Consider the following 20,485-nt stretch of genomic DNA (forward strand, 5'->3'; position numbering starts at 1 on the left):
AGTACACATTTTAAAATTCACGCAGCCTACTAGGGATGACCGTGGCTGGTTTGTTACCCCATTGGGACCAAATCCGTGGTGGACAGTGATCGCTGCTGTGGTTCCAGCTTTGCTTTGTACTATTCTTATCTTCATGGACCAACAAATCACTGCAGTCATTATCAACAGAAAGGAGCACAAGCTAAAGGTATGTTGTTAAACTTTCAACTTAAGGCACATAAATTTATTTAACTGGAATTGATTAGAATTGTTTAGAATTTTCATATTCTACCTCGTTTATTATTTTGCAAACTGCAATATGCTATCAATTAATCTTAACCTTAGGGCTTTGGTTCCCCTTTTAATTTGGCCTTACACACACTTGTGTGAATCATAGACACCATTCTTTTAGTCTTCAAATTCTTTTCCTTTCATTCTCTTAAAACTTTTTCTAACTAAAATTTTTTTCTAAGAACAAAAAAAGAAAGCCTCGTATTATAGAGAGGGGTATGTGGCATTCTCACTGAATTCAATAAATAAAACAGTTTATTTTATTTGTTATTTAATAAATACAATAGAATATTTGGATGAAGTCACTTCATCTTCACTTATGTGCTAACTAGATATGATTTCACTTTGCTTCTGTGAAAACTGAAAATTTTTTTAGCTGCTATGTAATTACTATAAGATGCTTAGACTGAACACTCTCCTTTTCAGTAACCCATGCTAAATGCAATCAATACTGTTATTGAGTGGTTAAAAAAAATCTAAAGCAATCTTTATAAAAATGGAACATGCACTATCTTGTTTTTGTTCCGATATCCTGGGGAATTGCCAACTATTTTCACATGCCTACCCTTGAAAACATAGGGGAAAAAAATTTAGATTACCAGAGCAATTGAAATCATATAGTGTTTTATGGGATTGTATGTGCCTTGATGAGATAAGAAAATTTCTTTTTAAACTATTTGTTGTGATGCAGATATGATATTAACTTGAAAATGCACAAAGCAATAGCTATTTGTAATAAATAAATGTGACACAGGGAATAATTGTATGGAGACCAGAAAGCTAAACTCTATTACAATTGGAAAGAACAACTTAGTGTATCAACCTTTTTTTGAAGGAGATTAAATATTATGTTTATTGTTGTCACGTGTCCTTGGTAATTGCTAAGCTTTTCCAAATGATATGTCTGTAATAATTTATGCATTATTAGAAAATACCACCTGAGATTAGTGAAAGCCTTCAGCAAAAATTTACCAATCTTAGAATGCCTAAATTTAGATTCCTTACTTTTCCAACTATCAAATAGTTGATGAGATTTTTACCACCCCTCCCACCAACCCCTCTCCCCCAATTCTCTTTGCTTTTTAACATTTTAACTTAGTCTCATTCTCATGCATAAAAGGACACAGTAACTTTCATAGATATCATCAGAGCCACAGACTCAAGTAAAGATAGCCATAAAACAGACATGATAGTTCATTGTTAAACATTGTTCTGTTGCTTTAATACTTTCCAAAAAGTGATGAAAACCTCCTCAAATATCTGCTTTGAGAGGAAACAAAAAGGTCTTCTTGTGTTTTAGGAGAAATGAAAGTCATATTATAAACATTAGATACTTATCAAAGATTGATTTTTGAAGCCTTCATGAAAAGACAGAGATCCCTTAATTTCAATGGAAAAATTTCTCGAGTAAAGATAGCAATCAGAGTAATTCAGTTAATATCTTATCTGAGCATTCATGACAGCATCTTTAAAATCATGTAGAGTGATAGAGGGATTCAGGAAGAATGCTAATATATTTAAACCTTTTTGTAGCCATCTATCTCTTTTTCTTTTGTCTCCTTTCTCCCTACTCCATTTCTCAGGTCTTTTGCAGATACCCTTTTATTGGACTTTGTATGATCATGTATCTACAGTCTTGTCTTTTTTACTTAGCAAAGAGGAATACTTTCAGTCTGAGCCTCTTTGAAAAACAATCTAAGGATACCTACTTGGTTTTTTAATTTATAATTTATCATCTTCATTTTTCCCATCAATTTATTTTCTCTCCCTTCCACTTCTTTGCCCTCAATTGAGTAATAAAAAAATCAAACCCTACTTTGGCCATGTATAAAGAGGTATGTCATAATCTTCATTTAAGTCCATTTCCTTACTCTTAGGAACTGTGACAGCCCTTTTAAAATCAGAATTTGTAATTGCATTGTTCAAAGTTCTAGAGTCTTTCAAAGTCGTTGTTCTTCATGATATTGGTGTCATTATATATATTGTTTTCTTAGTTCTATTCACTTCATTCTGCATGATTTCACAGAGGCCTTCACAGTTTCCTCTGAAACTGTCCCTTTCTCCATTTCTTATGGCACAATAATATCCCATTACATTCGTATACCATGATTTGTTTAGCCATTCCCCAATAGGTTGGTACCTCCTTAGTTTCCAGTTCCTTGCTGTACAACAAGAACTGCTATAAATATTTTTGTGCAGATGGGACCTTTGTCCTCTTTCTTTGATCTCTTTGGGATATGTGCCTAACAATGAGAATCAAGGGTCAAAGGGTAATCACATTCTATCTACAAGAGTTTTGAAATGGGCTTTCTCTCAATGGGCGAAAATCTTTTTAATCACTTTTTTATGAAAATCTAACTTATGAAAAGTTTTTATGAAAATCTAATTAGGATCATCTCAACGTGCATCTGCAGACAGTTCACTCTTCTTTGACATCACTTTTAATAAGGAGCAATACAATCACAGATCACTTGAGTAAATGAATGCATTTGCAACATTCTCTTGGCTCCACATCCTCTTGAGGATTATAGCATTTGATGTGTTCTTTTCTGCCCTCTTTGTCAGCCTGGTTCTTCATGTCAATCTATAGTCTTTCATGTGGTTAACTTGACAGATGCAGGAAATTGCTGCCAAGCTTTGGAATGAATTTTTTCAGCAGTGGCATCTGGGTATCAGATGGTCCTCTTGGCTGGCCTCTTGTCTTGCTGCATGTTGGTTTTAGTGGGGTCTGGTGTAGCATCACCTGTTGCTATGCTCCCTTTTCCTTCCATATGTCCATTTCCTATGATTCATATATGAATGTGAGAATCAATGCTCCAGTCCTGTCTCTATCTGAGAATAAATTCCACAGAAACATGTCAGAAGGTAAAGATCTCTCTGTTATGCACCAAGAGGGGGATACTTCCTCTTGGCTGGCATTTATTCCAGCTACTAGTTTGGTGAGGAAGTCCAAGTATGTAAAGACACATTTTAAATGAAAGTCAAGTGGGAAGACTTTGAGGTGATGTGAATTTCTGGATGGTTTTAATTTCTTCAATTTGTATTTAATCAAGATGTCCTCCTTGGTACATGAAACTATTGGGGGAAGTGGTATTTTTATAGTTTCTGTCCTTCCCCTTCAAAGACACACAGATTTAATTCTAGAACATCTTTTCTGAAGGAATTGTATATCCTGCCTGCTTCCTCTAAGTTAGTATCCCGCTTAAGTATGAAACAGATTTGGAAATCACAGTTGTGGAGTTTTAAGCCCCTGAGGAAGCTATGGTTCATGATGAAGCCATAGGGAACAGCAGGAGTAGGACAAGCCCAAGACATGCCTGAGGCCTCTCTCCCAAACTCCCAAGCCACACTTCATCACCATCATCATCCATGAACCTGCAGTAAGCATCATTCAGAAGGGATGTTCTAATGGCAACAATTACTTTGCATCTTTCATTGTTATGTAGTCTCCAAATTCAATGGTGATTCTGGACAAACCCAGAATTTATGGAAACTTGGGATTGAAAGGATTTCTCAAACTATACATATTTCTTACAAGGGTTTTGTTTTTCTTGTTCTTTGTTTTCCAAAAGAAGGAGGGTTGGGAAGGAGAAAAACAAAAGTTTAACTGAAAAAAATACAATTTTTAAAAAGAGAAAAGGATCTCAGAGATCATCTAGTCCAATCTATACCTGAACTTGAATTCTCTCTACAATATAAAGGTGGAATGATACTGTCAAAAGAGTGCTAGATTTAGAGTCAGAGTGTGTGGATTCTAGTCCCTTCCAGTTCTGTTGCTTACTACGTGCATGGTCTTGGGTGCCTCTCTGACCTTTAGTAGCCTCATCTATAAAATGAGAGGCTTGGATTATATAGCCCCTAAAGACCCTTCCAGTTCTGAATCTATAATCCTATGATCTCCAACAGATGAGGAAATGGAACCTAATAGTTCTAATCATTAGGAAGTCAAACCAAAATCTTCCCTACTATAAGATATACCACTTCTTCCTAGGTCTGCCCTCTGTGGCTAAATAGAACATGTCTAATCCACATATCATCATTTTTCCTTCTTTAGAACTATTACTTGAGAGTGATAGGTGACTAAACTCTCAATTATAGAAGTGACTTTCCATTACAGTTTATAAAAGGACCAGATGCTTCTTCTTCACATATTGTATTGAAAGACTTCCAGGAACTTGTTCACTTAGAATTGCTTAAGATCCTTTTTCTTAGTATGTAGCACTAACCCTTGACAGCCATTTTCTTTGTAAAGACTTTTTGACAGGATCTCTTAATAAGTATGCTTCTCTTCACATCTAGGAGAGCACTATTAACATTGTACTCTTTCTGTGCATGGAACCTCTCTTTCTTTCCCACCACCCCAATTTGGTCACACTTACTCAGACCTGAAGAGGAGAATTGCTCCCCAAACTACTGGCACTCAAAAGATTTTTAAGTCATATTGCAGTGATCATACTAAAGACCAAATTCCCTCAACTGTGTAACTAACTGCACTACTTCACCACCAACTACCACACCACCCACATTCTTTTTTGCTAGAGGCATGAAGCTGCTCAGGAGAAAATGATCTCTGCAAAGAAATTCCCTCATTCTTTCTTCTTTATCTTCAGAACATTGTCCTATGTTGATCACCCAATGTGGTGTCTTTCTGGGAAAGGTTCTGAAGAAATGGTGAGAAAAAAGAAGGGTAGCTGATTCAGAGGAAAGCCTTAAATGGACATGCATTCAGCAAATTCAATTTAATAGACATTTATTAAGGCCCTACTAGGTGAGGAAGCAACATGGTCAGCAATATCTGGAAGAGAATCGGATTTGGTGTCACAAGTAGCTTGGCTAATTATTACTTATGTGACTTTGAATAGGTCATCTACTTCTGGCCTCATCTCTCTCATCTGTACAATTAGAGGGTTAGACTAGTTCATTTCCAGCTCTAAATCCTTTGTGCAAGGTACAGGTATTCAGGATGATTTGGAATCTGGGCCCTGTGAGTTCACTTATCAAATAGTGATATTGGTTAAAGCTGTAATGCATGCATTATTGGTAAACCTGCCGCCCATCCCACTTTTTAAAGCAAAGATGCCTACTTTTTATAGATGAACCAAGCCTTTCTTCTTCTTCCTTCCCCTTTACACAGTTGCCAAGTCCTGGGGGTTCTGCCACTTCCTTTCTCTCCTGACTTCCACCACTACAGTTTAGGTTTTCATTACCTCATCCCTAGATTTTTGCAGTAGACTCTTTTTTTTAGTAAAAAAATTTATTGAGTTTTTAATTTATGAAATAAAACAAGCATTTCCATGACATAGTATAATAAAAAAATTGATTGCACATGAAACTACCAATCTATTATGTACAAATTGCTATTCTTTTTAAATATACAATAAAGTTGACTCTTAAGTGATCTCTACATCTGTACTATCCCACCCCCCCAAAATCTATCCCACTTATCACTGCCAGCATAATCTTCTAAAACTACAGTTCTGAGTCTGTCACACTTGAAAACCTTCAGCAATATTTGTATTTCCCTACAAAATAAAATCCAAGCTGTTTAGCCTAGCATTAAGTCCATCCCTGATTGGACACCAAACTTCCTTTTTTATCTTATTTTCCACAATTCCCCTTCATATGTTCTATCCAAATCGGACTATGGTATTGGCTGTTGTCTGAACATGAATTTCATTTTCTCACCTCCAGGAGTGTCTTTGTTCATGCTGTTTGTTAACTTTGCTTAGAACGATCATAGCTTTCATACGGAAAGATGAAATTTGTCTTTCTGTGGCAAAGGGTTGCTAGAGGCAATGTTTGGATAAGTAAGGTGAGACCAAATTATTAAGGCCCTTCAAATCAAACAAAAGAGTTTCAATTCACTTTGACAGGTAGTAGGGACTGATGGTAGATTATTGAGCAAGAGAATGATGGCACAAAAACAGTATTTTAGGGAAATGTGTCTGGGAGCAGTAAAGTAGAGAGAAATTGGAGACAAAGAGACCAACTATTTTAGTAGTCCAGGCAAAAGGAAATGAAAACCTGAATATTCCATATACCACTGTAATATTAAGTTGGGACTTTTTTTTTTACTGTTTTAGAATGCTAAATTAATCAAGTGTCTTTGATTGAACCTTACTAGGTGCAAAGCCCCAGGCCCAAACCCCTAATTACTATGTGCTAAGCCAATGTGGGCGTAAAGCCCTCAAGGTCCTAAGGAGAGTTGCTAAGACCAGAGCCTATGGTATGCGCCTAAGTTCTGGTCACTCAGATCGGTCTAAAGAGTGTATAAAAAGAGAGAACAGAGCTGTTTTGCTTGAGGCTCTCACTCCTGGAGGAGTGTTGTCATGGGACTCTGGGCAGCCTCTCTAAGAGCCTCCCAGCTCGTCAACCCAGATGTTGATGGTTTCTTGGTAACTATAAATTGTGATTTGGTCTGTTTATATTATGTATGTTTGTAATTTGTTTGTATTTGATCTGAAGTTCAGGCTGCTGGCTCTTCCTCCTGAACTAAGCGAGTTTATATACATATGTTGGATTAAAGTAAGATTGTTAACCCCTTAACGTTACTTTCCTTAGTAAAGCAGATCAAAAGAACCTGTGCTGGCAGCATTCTTGTTGTTGGGCTCGTGCTGGTCTTTTACCCCCTTTGAAACATCCACCTTCCTCTCCACTTGAATATAATCTCTTTGAAGGCAGAGACTGTTTTGATTCTTGGTTTCCTATCCCTACAGTGCCTAGTATATATTAGAAGCTTAATAACTGCTTGTTGAATTGATTTACTACTTATTTTGTTAAGGCATGAATGAACAGATAGTATGAATAGGAAATAAAGAGGAAAGGAAAATCTGAGAGATGTTTCAAAGGGGGGGGGAATAGTATTTGGTAGCAGATTAGGCAAAGGAGACCAAGGAGAAAGAAGAATTAAAGATGACTATGTGCCTAGAAATATTGGTGGTACAAGTGATGGAAATGAGAAAGCTGGGCAGCAGGGCATGGTGGGTTTAAGGTCCATATAGTGAGATCAACTTGAGCATAAGTTTTAAGATGACAGTGGAACATCCAAGCAGAGATGTTCCATACTCAACATATGGGACTGGAGAATTGGTGAGAAGTTGAGACTGAAGATAAAGCTTTGGGGATCATCTGCATAGAAGGGAGAGTTGAAGCCATGAGGGTGGATGAGCTCACTGAGGGAGTGTGTGTAGTGAGAGAAGAGCGGATGGCCAACTCCAGAAAAAGTGGGTGGTTAACAGTATCAGAAGTAACAGAAAGACTGAGGAGAATGAAGCCTGAGAAATGGCCATTGGATTTGACAAGAAAAAGGTCATCAGTAACCTTTAAGAGAGCAGTTTTCATAGAATGGTGGGGGTGGAAGCCAGATTGCAGTGACTTCAGATGGTAAGGAGTGGAGGCTGTGTGTGTAGACCACATGTTTGAGGAGTTGGCAGCAAAAGGAAGAAGGGAGTGGATGATAGCTAGAAGGGCTGCAGGCTCAAAGAAATATGTTTTGTTTTGTTTTGTTTTGTTTTGTTTTGTTTTAAGATAGAGGAGGCCTGAGAGAAGGAACCAATGGAAAAGAAGATACTACAGAAGCTAATGTCTATCACACAGATAAATTTGAGAGTAGAGTCTCAAGTGGAAAAGTAAATAGGGTCATTTCTAAAGTCATTCCTAAAGTAAAAGAAAAGGGGCAAAGTACATTTGGGGCCTCTGGGTACCAAAGGGAACATTGTCTCATCATTCAGGTGGGCTGATAATAAGGGTAGAGTCAGCCTTGTATGGAGGGGCTGTATGGAATCATTGACCTACATGCCTAGGCAGCGTTCCCTGATGCCTTCTCTGACAGCTTCAAGGTTTGGAGTCTCAAGCTGCGAAAAGTGAATCCACCAGTCCTAAATCTCCATTGTGTGCTGGAGTCAGAGGACCCTGGAAGTTGGGGGACTTGATCATATAATTCTTCCCCCATCTTATGGTTGACAAACTCCCATTTCCTGATCTCCTTAAGCTTGTGATTTATCTCAAATTCTGAAATTCCCCCTTATTTTCCTGATTTCCTCTCTTTCTATCTCCCTCTCCATTTCACTTCTTCTAAACTTACCCTCACCACAACTCCTTCTATCCTTTTCTCTTCTAATCAACATCAATCATGTTCTGGCTCTGCATTCCTTTCTTCATACACTTTACCCTATAGTTGACCAACTTAACTATCCTCCACTCTTGAAACCCTGTCCTTCTGTTTTACCAACATTTATGCTTTGCTAGTCCTGAGCCCAAAATGAACCTCACCATCTGACTTTTCTCTTCTTATTCCTGTTCTGCTAAACACTGCCAAATGATGTTACATGGCTAGACTAACTGGATTCACTATAAGTTTATGTCATCTAATCTCAACTGGGCCTTCTATACTGCAAGGTAATCTTTTCATTCTCCCCAAAATGACACTCTATCCCACTCCCCAGATAAGCTGTCCCAAGCCTTATTCTTTTTTCCTCATCCTCTCTATATCTCTCTGATGCCCTGTCTCTTACTGGATTGCCTCGCCTCTAATTTTACTGAGAAAATTGAGGTTATCAATCTTGATTCCTCTCTCACTTCCTCTGGCCCATACCTCAAAGCCAGTATACATCTCTAATAATTCTCTCCTCTGTTCTACTCTGAGGGAAGACAGGCCTCTTCTCCTTGTCAGAGTTACTGGTTGTCTTGCAACTTGGCCTTCATCACCTTTGACATTTTTGTAGCTTTTTCCACTGTCACATGCTCCTTCCTTTTGGATATAGTCCTTTGTCTTCTGTAGTGCTACTCTCTACTGGTTCCCTTCTTATCTTTTGTCACTTCCTATCAGCTCACTAGTGAGAAATCCATAATTTGAGAAGAAGGGAAGACCCAGGGCAGAGCCATGGAGAATACCCATCTTTTTTCAGACTCATCACCCATTTCTTCCCCTCTCCTTCCTCCTTCATTCCTCAAACATGGGTATCCCCCACGGCTTTTTCCTGGGTCTTCCCTTCTTCTCAAATTACAAGCTCTCTACTAGTGAATTCATAAGATCTCATGAGTTCAACTGTCATCTTTATGTAGATAACTCCTAAATCCATCCCAGATTGCTCTTCTGAGCTCTATACCCACATTGCCAACTGCTTGACGAATATATCCTCCTTTATGTTCAATAAAGCATCTCAAATTCATCATGTCCAAAACAGAATTCATATTTTTTCCTTCAAATTTTCCCCTCTTCCAAATTTTTCTATTGCATTGTTGGCATTCCCATCCTCTTATGCCACCCAGGTTTCTAACCTCATAGCCATTCTCGACTTTTTACTCTCCTTCGCCATCATCTCCTTTCACACAATATATCTCACATTTATTGCCTTCTCTATGTTCACCTTCATTCAAGAACTCATCATTTCTTGCCTAGATTATTGTAATAGCCTTCTAATTGTTCTCTCTTAATTCAATCTCCCCTGTCTAATTCATATCCTAAATTTTCCAAAATAATCTTCCTAAGGCACAATGTGACCATTTCATTATCCTGTTCATAAGCCTTGTGGCTCCCTGTTGCCTGTTGTTCTAACCCCAGATCATCTTTCAGGTCTTTATAGAATTTCTACCTTTCATGCACTCTACGTTCTATCCATAGCAGATTATTAGTCATTCCTTGAATCTGACACCCTATCTCCTGCCTCCATGCATTTTCAGAAACTTTCCCTTCGCCTTTATCACTCAGAATCCTTGTCTTCCTTCAAGATTCATTTCAAGTACCACCTCCTCCAAAAGGATTTGCTTGGTTTTCTTTTTCTATAATAGCTAGCATTTACATAGCACTTTAAGATTTATACAGCACTTTACAAATATTATCTCATTTTGTCCTCATAACAACACTGGGAGGTACACACTATTTTTAACCTCATTTTAACAGATGAGGAAACTGAGACAAACTAAGGCTTGAATAACTTGTCTGAATCAGGATTTGAACTCAGGTCTTCCTGTCTCCATATCTAACACTCTGTCCACTATGCCACCTAATTGCCTTGAATTATACATGTTGTATATCACTCTCCCAATCGTATATGAACCCCGTGACTACAAGTATGTTTTTTCTTTATATTTGTATTCCCAACTCAGTGTGTGATGTCTTGCACATAGTAGATATTTAATAATATTTGGTGAATAGATGTGAATTTAATTTCCTCCCGAATTTACATATATGTTGGAAATATTGAGATGACATTAATCTGGGAACACATTTTATCTGTAAAAGTATGAGCTTCTAAAATTGATTCTAGCTGCTGTACATCTGCCTACGAAACTAGTTTTCTAGGTGTCTATCACTTTTACATCTTTGACTTTTATGACATTTTAGTGCAAGTCACACAAGGTATAAAATAGTAAATAATATCTCTTGTGTTCTTGCTGCTACCAATGGGTGGTAGTACTTACTCCTGGTCTTTCTACAAGTATTAGAAGTAAGAATCTTTGTTTCCTCCCAACAGAAAGGATGTGGGTACCATCTGGATTTATTGATGGTGGCAGTCATGCTTGGCGTGTGCTCCATTATGGGACTCCCATGGTTTGTGGCTGCCACAGTTCTTTCGATTACTCATGTGAACAGCCTGAAACTGGAATCTGAATGTTCAGCCCCAGGGGAACAACCCAAATTTCTTGGCATCCGAGAACAAAGAGTTACAGGGCTCATGATTTTTGTCCTTATGGGTTCATCTGTCTTTATGACCAGCATTCTTAAGGTAAATCAAGCCTAACTTTATATATGGAATCAGGAAGCAAAGTATATGTGTCATTGTAAATAATGAAAATTTCCATTTTGCAGAAGTGGTTCATTGAATTGGTCAAAATGTTAGATTGTGTTCTCTTTAATATATTATTTACATAAACGTACATAGCTAATGTTACCAAAAGCAAAAACATGACCTTCACTGAAAGTAAAAACTTCCAGTTTACATTTTGAAGTCCTCTTTAAGTACATGGGCCTCAGTTTCTTCATAAGTAAAATGAGGGGGTTAGAGATAATCTCTAAAGTTTCTTTCAACTATAAATCTCTGATCCCGTGCACATAAATTCTAATTTGACAAAAGTAAATGTCTAAAATTGAAGGCATCTAGCAGTACAGTGGATAGAGCACTGGGCTTGGAATCAGGAAGATTCACCTTTATGAGTTTGAATCCAGCCTCAAACACTTGCTGGTTGTGTGACCCTGGGCAAGTCACTTAACCCTGTTTGCCACAATTCCTCATTTGTAAAATAAGCTGGAGAAGGAAATGGCAAACCACTCTAGTCTTTGCCAAATGAGGTCACAAAGAGTCAGACACAACTGAAAATGATTGGACATCATCCTGAAATGGCTAAATTAAATTATAACTGTGATCAAGTTCTTGGCAAAAGGCATTTTTTTGTTTCTGACTGTCATCATTGATTTTTTTTTGCAATGAAAATCTGACATATCCTGAATTTGATGGAGGTTCAAACTAAGTAAAGGGTCTATTTTCTTCTCAGCGGGCAGATATAATTCCAATTAATGATATTGAGCATTGCGTAGAGGCACTGAGATGAGCAGAGACTTGTCCATGGTCACATTTGCCATCTCCTATTCTAAATGCATTGTAAACCTATTTCATGGCAATTGTCCATGCATGCATTCATTTTCTTATATTTAAAAGGGATGTTCTATCCATTGTAAGACTTTAAATATTGGTTGCTTTCTCTCAAATAATTTAATGAACATTTCCAATCTAATCTAATTAGATTTTAAGCTTTTTCGGTTGGCTACAACCTAAAGAATATAACCAAATTATTTTGCTTTGAATTAGAATTTCAAGAATTCTATACATTTTTATACTGTCCTATGAGCTTGCATCCTATAGTAAATGAGATGATGCCCAAACTTCAGGATTAAAAAGGGGGAAATGCAATTATTTACAAGCTTCCAGCCTGGTTTTGACAAAAGCAACTAGATATTAACTGCATTTTTCTCTTTTCATCTTGATATTTTAGCATTGTAAAGACAAAGCTCAAATTTTCTGAAAAATATATTGTAATATATTTTTCTCCTTCTACTATAGCCACACTAGGAATATCTTTGGTAAGCATAAAATAACATCTCAGAATGATATCTGAAAATAATAAATTATATGCTATTCTCTGCTCTGATTTTCCTCCCTTTCCAGTTTATTCCAATGCCAGTGCTTTATGGGGTATTTCTTTACATGGGTGCCTCATCTCTAAAGGGAATTCAGGTAAGTATGTCATGATAAAAACTTGTAGCAACCTTCACAAAGTACTATATTATGGTAAATTCTATGGACAATGGGATAGCCAGTTTAGGAACTAGCACTAACCCATATCTCATGTAGTCCCTCTCAGTTGGGTAATATTAACCATGACTATAGAATCCCAAAGTAAAATCCTTCTAGTCAGTCACTAACCTCCCTGAATCTTAGCTTTCTTCAATTATAAAAAGAAGAGGTTGGACTAAAAAGCTTCTGAGGTCCCATTCAACTCTCTACATCTAATCCTGCCACAGTCCTACAGAATTGTGTTTGTCACTAGCAAATGAACACTGTGGGATGAAACAGATTCCGTGAACAAGAAAAAGAATGAGTATTTTCTGAGTAAGTAAAAAGACATTGTTAATATTGGAGAAGTTGGGAGCAAACAATCAGTGCTTAATGTTTTCCTTTGCATTTGAACTTCCTTGCTGGATTCCATAACTCAATTATATACAAACCAAGCATTTTATTACTCTCAGAATAAGAGAATCTATCATTCTACAAACCAAGCATTTTATTACTCTCAGAATAAGAGAATCTATCATTCTAGGGTAAGTTTATTGAGAAGTTTAACTTACCTCAGGTTGAATAAATGAACTACATAAACTGTATGTTCTTCTTATAACAAGCCTACTCTGCATTCACTCATTTGTCCAGATATTAAAAGCATGGCACAAGAAAAGACTCAAGGTGGGATGAGAGTTATTCTTGGCATCCAGCCAGCCCAGAGCCCCTTCTGTTGAGTAAAGAGCCAGCTTCTGACGCTCAAAAAAAAAAAGAAGAGTAGAAGTTTGGCTCTCTGATCAACATTTAGAAAAAAAAAAAAAACATGTGTGATTCAAGGGAGACCTTAAGTTGATTTTTAAGAGTTCTTCGAAGGGATAAGATATGGGTGGGGAGAGTGGCCATTACGATACTAGGTGGAGGATTATTGAGAGGAGTTGCATAATGTAATTTCCCCACACAAAAGTTCATTCATTCCAAGAACTTTTCCTCCAAGAAAAGTGCACTTCCAATGATTCTGGGCTTCTGTAAGGCAATCAGGGAAAAGTGCCGGAAGAGGTTTTGTTTGTTTGTTTTGCTGGTTTTTTTTTGCCTTTGGCAAAAGTTCCACTAGCACTAATTTCATCTCTAAGTGAAAAGTATTTATTATTAGGCCCCAGGCTCACATAAATACAGCAGCATAAGTTTAAGAAACAAAGTAAAATAGTTTTGATAGGTTTCGACAGATTTTTTCCCCTAATTCCACTCACATGATTTTGTACCCATGAGGTTTAGAATAAAACAAAAATGTCAAGTTTTGGAATTCTTTGGGGTATGAATCTTTCAAATGAGAATTGAAGAAAACATTACCCAAAGGCCTAGGAGAGAAATCTAATGAGTTTTAAGTAGCAACAAATGAAACAGGATGAAAAGTCTTCCGTGGAGAGTTTGTTGAAAATAGAAGTGGAGCATCCAGGTCTTGTACTTGTACTATTAGTGATTGTAGAGCAATGGAAAGGCAATCGGGAGAAGAGAAAAATAGAATATTTATAATTTTTTTAAAACATTGTTACTATTACTTGAATTGAACATTTGTTAAATACCAGTATTAACAAGGGAAAAGTTAAATCTTTCCCTTATGCGTGGGAGGATTCTATAGAAGTTACCTGGCAATATTAAGAAACTTATTATCTGGGCTTCTCACTCTGAAATGCAGTAGAAAAAACACAGAGAGATCACAGTGTTCTCACATACACTGTTTTTGTATTCAGCTGCACAGTCACTTCTATATTCATTCCAACACTTTGAAAACCCAAAGTAAAGCAAATGTGCCATTTAAACAACAACAATTCAAACACCCACACACTAAGGTACACTTATGCAATTATACAGCTTCACAACTGGAGAAAGATTCACTGGGAAATTTTAGTTCTATAAAATCTGAGACATTCATATGTAAGGCAAGCGATTTCATTTTACTTTCCCCCTCCCTCTTTTTAAGGAAGGTCCTATCTTATGAATTTTGCTCCACACACACAGATATGAAGATAAGTTACTTTTTTAAATATTCAAAATAAATGATTCTCCTTATTTATCCTCCATTGAACAGTATCCTCCAAATACATAATAAGATTGCAATGATTTGTTGTTTAAAATTATAGTAACAATGGTGATTCATCTCAAGGAGGCTAAGTAGTAATGGGTAGAAAGGAGTTGTTCAGAAAAATGAATGCCCCGTTAATGTCTTATCCAACCTCCTAATAAAAATGGAATGTGATTATCAAATTTTAAAGCTTCCCATTATTATTAAGATGAGAACATGGGATTGAGTGCAGTGATAGCTTATTCCCATTGAAAACCAGGAAACTCGAGGGACCTAACACTCAAATGAGGTGAAAAAAAATGTGAATGGAATGTCAAGTGAAACTAAAATGTTAAGACTGAAACATCAATTTATGATGATGTGGTTCTGTCTCATTATTTATTAAAACAATTTAATTTATGTTACAGTTCTTTGATAGAATAAAGCTTTTCTGGATGCCAGCAAAACACCAACCAGATTTTATATACCTACGGCATGTACCCCTTCGAAAAGTCCATCTCTTCACCATCATTCAGATGAGTTGCCTTGGCCTCCTATGGATAATCAAAGTATCAAGAGCTGCCATTGTCTTTCCCATGATGGTATGAAAACACTATTTTCTCCTTGTTAGCTTCCGCTATACAAGGAGCTGTTATCTGGCATATGGACATTTTATTGGATCCTCCATTCAGAGGATGGGAAGAGGGAAATACAATAAAACTGAAACCTGAACCAGCTCATTTTGGTGAGATAGTAGATTAAAACTGGTGACTAAAATTACCTGTAAATTTCAATTATCCAAGCTAGTTTTGTCTCCTTAACAGTGAGGATAATTGACAAAGGATTAAATTTGGGAGGAAAAATAAATGTTTAAAAATCATCCAAACTTGAAATTAAGGTGTAAATATCACGATGAAAGGAGAATCGAATGAGTTTAAGTCTCTCAAATGTTCCATAACTTAAAAAGAGATACTCAATACAAAAAAATGCCAATATAGAATCATGCTGTTATTAGTCTCCATAAGAGCCCTTGTCTCTCATGCTGACATTAAAAAAATGCAAAATAGTCAATGGATTTTAATGAGGTGGTCAAGATAAGTTTATCTTAGCCCTAACTCATAACAGAAATGTGAATTTTCAAATTTCCTCCACCATCATAACTATAATACATCCAACCCTTCCATAGTGAAACCTACAATAATTTTTTAAAAGTATTAGTTATGTGCTAGGAGTAATTTTAAATGCTAAACAACAGTCCAGATGATATATGCACTGTATACTGCTATACTAACATTTATTTTTATATCAACCAAAAGAAAGCATTTCAGTGTGATTTGACATGCTTCCATTAAATGTATATGCACATATAGCAGGTTTTCTATGCTTTGAAATTATGCCCCTGTTTGCTACAGGTATTAGCTTTGGTGTTTGTAAGAAAATTGATGGATTTATTTTTTACCAAACGAGAATTGAGCTGGTTGGATGATTTGATGCCTGAGAGCAAGAAAAAGAAATTGGAAGATGCTGAAAAAGAGGTAGGTCAGAGGAAAAACAGTATTGATTTTTTTTTCATTTTAAAATTCAATTCTCTTTAGTAATGAAACTCATCATTTCCCACCCAACCATTGGCCTTGAATAGCAAAAGTTCTTCGAAACTAGATTATGCTCTTTCATTTTATGTAATCACTGATCCTGACAGATGTGAATTGGCTGGATGGAGAGCTTACAATTTGACACCAGAAAACTGGCCTTTGAGGAAAAAAAAGTGCACATTTGATGTGTTTAAACCCAGACACACTGAAAATATGAAGCTATTTTTAGGAATGATGGCTTCTATTTATAAAGTGAGCCAAGTCACAAATTCCATTGAATTCATAAGATAATTTGAACACACACACACACACACACACACACACAATCACGCACACACAAACTCCAGGTACTATGATTGGTTTTAAAACCCCCTATCCCGAGTATAGCAGACAGCTGATAATGAACACTACCAATCCCTACATGTATAAATACTGACTTGGTTAACTATGTGAGAGGGAAAGGAACAAATTATTACTGGCATTTTGTTAGAAATAAGAAATAAGTGTTGGTCAAGAGACTACAGCAAAAATGCTGTCAGTCATTGGTGAGTTTAAGTGCTGAACCGTGAGAAATGTTGATTTGACTTGCTTTTTCAAAATGATGGAAGGTTGACTTAATCGAGTTGTTTTCAGAAAAAAACTGTTCTTATTTTCATGGTTGTCTTCTCTGTTTTATGTACTAAAAGAAATATGTCACTTTTTGGTGCTCCTGCACTATAATTCATTACTTTCAATGCAATGAGGTTACTTTTACTTGTTTTGTCATTTCTAAATTTTGGGAGATATTCTTATATCTACTTAGGCAGTAATAAAATAATGTAGAAGCCATAGAGTTTGCAGATGACAAGATTAGCTAGTAAAATATTTGACACATTAATTAATCACATCAGTTTTTAAAAATAGAAAAAGAGAAATGAAATTAGCATTTAAAAGAGAGTATTTGGTGAGAGTTTGGAAATTGATCTTTATATTTATTCTCTATGAGAGGCATAGTGAATTTGACCACCTGCTTCAACCGTTGAGTGTGTTACTATGTCCACAGATATGTTCCTTTAAACTATTCTAGCAGTCTTCGTTTTTGCCCAGCCACATCGGGGTCCTTCACTATCTAGACAGCAAAGAGTCATCACGAGACTTCTGTCCATTGTTTCTTGGAGAACTGTATCTCAGTGGCGGAACTGGATTGTTGTAGGTTTCTCCTGTGGTCATTTAATTGCAAATGATCTCTCCAACCTTGGTGACTTAGCATGATGAAATAACTTTGTACTAAAAAATACTTGAGAATATTAATCTTTTGTGAATGGTCTAGAAGGCATTTTTTGAATAGCATTTTCTCCAGTGACACAAGGTTTAATTCTGATATGACCACCAGTTCTTTATCTTTCCAAGTGCACTATAGAAACTAATATTTTAAAATTTTGCTTGCGACATAAAAACACAAGACCCTACAAGCACAATTTCCAGTAGTACTGGTTTTCTTTGCTAATCTTGGTTTTAGTTCATTTCTAGTGTGTTTGTACTTTAGACACCATATCACCCTCCCCCCAAAATAGGCAGGGTGGGGCTCAGTACAGACTAAGTCTAAAGGAGATAAAAATCAACAAATATTTTTGAAGGGTAAAGGTGCTGACATTTGAGGCTAAAGGTCCACCTGACCTTTCTGTCCTCATATTACCTTGTACATGTTGTATTTCCTTTCCACAGGCACCGCTCTCCAAAGGGACTATAAATTCCTTGAGGACAAGGATTATTTTGGTTTTATCTTGAACCATTTGATCTAGTACAGTACCTTGCACATAGCAGAAAATTTATCAAATGTTTGTTGAATTGAGTTGGGTTAATTTAATTAATTATATTTATTCTCAATTCCAGCTTTCTAGCTGAATGCAATTTGCAAGTAGGTTTCTGAACAAAAGATTTACATGCAAAGCTTGCTGAATGTGATTCTCCCAGCCCTTCTAATCTTTCATTTATTATTAAGCACACCAAAGCAATAACTAATATCTTATTTTCTGTGACTGCCTGGTTTATATCTTCTATTGAACTTTTCATCACCTCTGATGAGACAACCATACTAACTGCTTCATTATTATAATTAACCTACCTATGACTCTCCTCTCAAGTCATACCCTATACCTTGAATATTCTCCCTTTCCAACTTACCAAGGTCATTTTCTTCTCTCATTCTTTCCTACTTTTAAAAAATTATTCCCCTTGAGATTGTAGAGCAAAATTTTGTTCCTCCAAAAGAATGCTTTTCACTCAAAGCACGTTCAGACCCCTTCCCTGCTTTATCTCTCCTTGAAATGATGAGAAAGAAACATATATTATATGGTTTTTTCTGCCCTCTACAAGATAAATCATGGTACCTTACTTTCCATCTTCCTTTATACTTAATATTTTTACTATTCCAAAACACTCGTATGTTTTCAACATTCTATAGTATTTTCCCCTTGAATGTGATTCCATATGTCTTTCTCACTGGTTTTAAGTTCCGTGAGAGTAGAGGTCCTGTCTCAGTATCTGCCCTGTTACAGCACATAGAACAATACAATATTCCATTAGCTGCTGAGTATGTTTTGACAACAAGAAGGAGAATTTTAAAAACAGTAAAAATAATGCCTGATTTATAGAGATATTTGTTTTCTGAAAGTACTAAATATAATTGATTTGGAATGTCCAAATTACACATCTGTACACTAAGACAGAATCTTGGTAGGAGACAGAAAACCCTGAGCTACTATGGAGAACAGAATCCCTACATCTGATCTGAACCATTAACCATTAGGTTTCTTGCATTCTTTTCCCTCTTCTTTGATTTATTAGTTGTGAAATCTTTGATGAGTCATTTTATGTGTTGGGTTCTCATCTATAAAATGAAGGGGTTGGACTATAATAACTGACATTTCTATGGTGCTTTAAGCTTTCCATACTACTTTACATACATTCCCTCACTGAAACTCACAACCACCCTGTAATATAGGTATTAGAGCTACCCACATTTTAAAGATGCAGAAACAGAGACTGAGGTGCGTTCAGTGGCGTGCATGTTCACGGTCACACAGTTGGTAAATGTCAGAAGGCAGATTCTTCTTGATACCATGTCCAACATTTAATCCAAATCTCATGCTTTATTGCTTCTAGGTGACTCCTAAGGCCCCTTGCAACTCTAATCTATTTTGGATCTACTTTTGTTTAACTTTAATATGGGAAGAAAAATAAGGCCAATGACAGTGTTGAAAAATCTCTTGTTGAACACAAAATAAATTCCTGACCAGTGCAGAGATAATTATGCATCTGACAGTTGGAAAGAACAAAAGAAGCATAGAAATGTTCATTCTTCTGCTTGAAATAAATATTAAAAATGTCCAGTCAATATGGAGAGTAGGAGGGTTAGACTAAAAACTCCCATGGGTTTATTTTCAACTTTGTCCAGCAGACCTCAGCATTTGGCTTCCTGGAGGCTTATGGTATCAACAGCAGGATGGAGCCAGTCAAGAGAACTCATTGTGTCTTACTGGGTTTTTCCTATTCCATCATTCAGTCTTCTAGCATATTGTCCAATAAGATGATAAATGGATCACGGGAGTTGTCAAAAGGCTTTCTTCATAATATTGCATTTCTCCAGTAGTCTGAACCAGTAGAGCAACTTCAGTAGAAGTCTGGCAAGATGGCAAATTTCAGGAATGTCTCTAATGTAACATCTAAGCTGCTCCCTGAGACTCGAATTTAAAGCAGGTTCACCTCTTGTCCTTCTGATGATAGTTACAAGTCTGTACTTTTATCCTGTGGGGTTTTCCTCCCAGTAGCACACTTCCGGTCTCATGGCATTGAGAAAACATTAGGTTGACCTTAAAATTCAATAATGAGCTAAGCAGAATAAATAGCTACACAGGCCAGTCCAAGGTCGCAGAGCTTCTGTTCCAAATTTCCATGTGCTTCATGCATATGCATATGCATATGTTTCAGTTTTTAGAAAGAAAGGATTATAATCAGGGTAGAAATGAATATTGGAACCCTGACATTTTACACATTGCTCTGTGTAAATGAAAGACTTAAGAATCAAATTTTGAATGTCCAAATGTGTCTGGAACACCAACACCCCTCCCTAGTCAAATATTTCTCAGGACTTAATATCTATCCAATAGAAAGGACTTTATATATTCCACTAATGAGGAAGGATGTGATTGTGTTTTTTGACCAAGTGGATTAGAGAGTCCGTTTCAGACAAATCTCGTTGACTTACGTTTTCCTAGAATTTGAGCTGTGAGAAGTTATAAAGTCATCTGTTT

At 36.5% G+C, this 20,485-nt stretch overlaps 1 protein-coding gene across 4 annotated transcripts in view; it reads left to right on the forward strand.

Annotated features, from left to right (window-relative positions):
* SLC4A10 (solute carrier family 4 member 10) overlaps positions 1-20,485 on the forward strand; it is a 274,145-nt gene that overhangs the window by 236,454 nt on the left and 17,206 nt on the right. For all 4 annotated transcript variants that reach the window (XM_036743354.1, XM_036743356.1, XM_036743355.1 and 1 more), the window contains 5 exons: positions 26-187; positions 10,746-10,997; positions 12,435-12,503; positions 15,030-15,203; positions 16,014-16,136. In XM_036743354.1, the coding sequence (XP_036599249.1) occupies positions 26-187; positions 10,746-10,997; positions 12,435-12,503; positions 15,030-15,203; positions 16,014-16,136 (780 nt within the window). The remainder of the gene's footprint in view (positions 1-25; positions 188-10,745; positions 10,998-12,434; positions 12,504-15,029; positions 15,204-16,013; positions 16,137-20,485) is intronic.

This window comes from Trichosurus vulpecula, chromosome 2 (genome assembly GCF_011100635.1).
Source record: "Trichosurus vulpecula isolate mTriVul1 chromosome 2, mTriVul1.pri, whole genome shotgun sequence".
NCBI classification, from domain to species: domain Eukaryota; kingdom Metazoa; phylum Chordata; class Mammalia; order Diprotodontia; family Phalangeridae; genus Trichosurus; species Trichosurus vulpecula.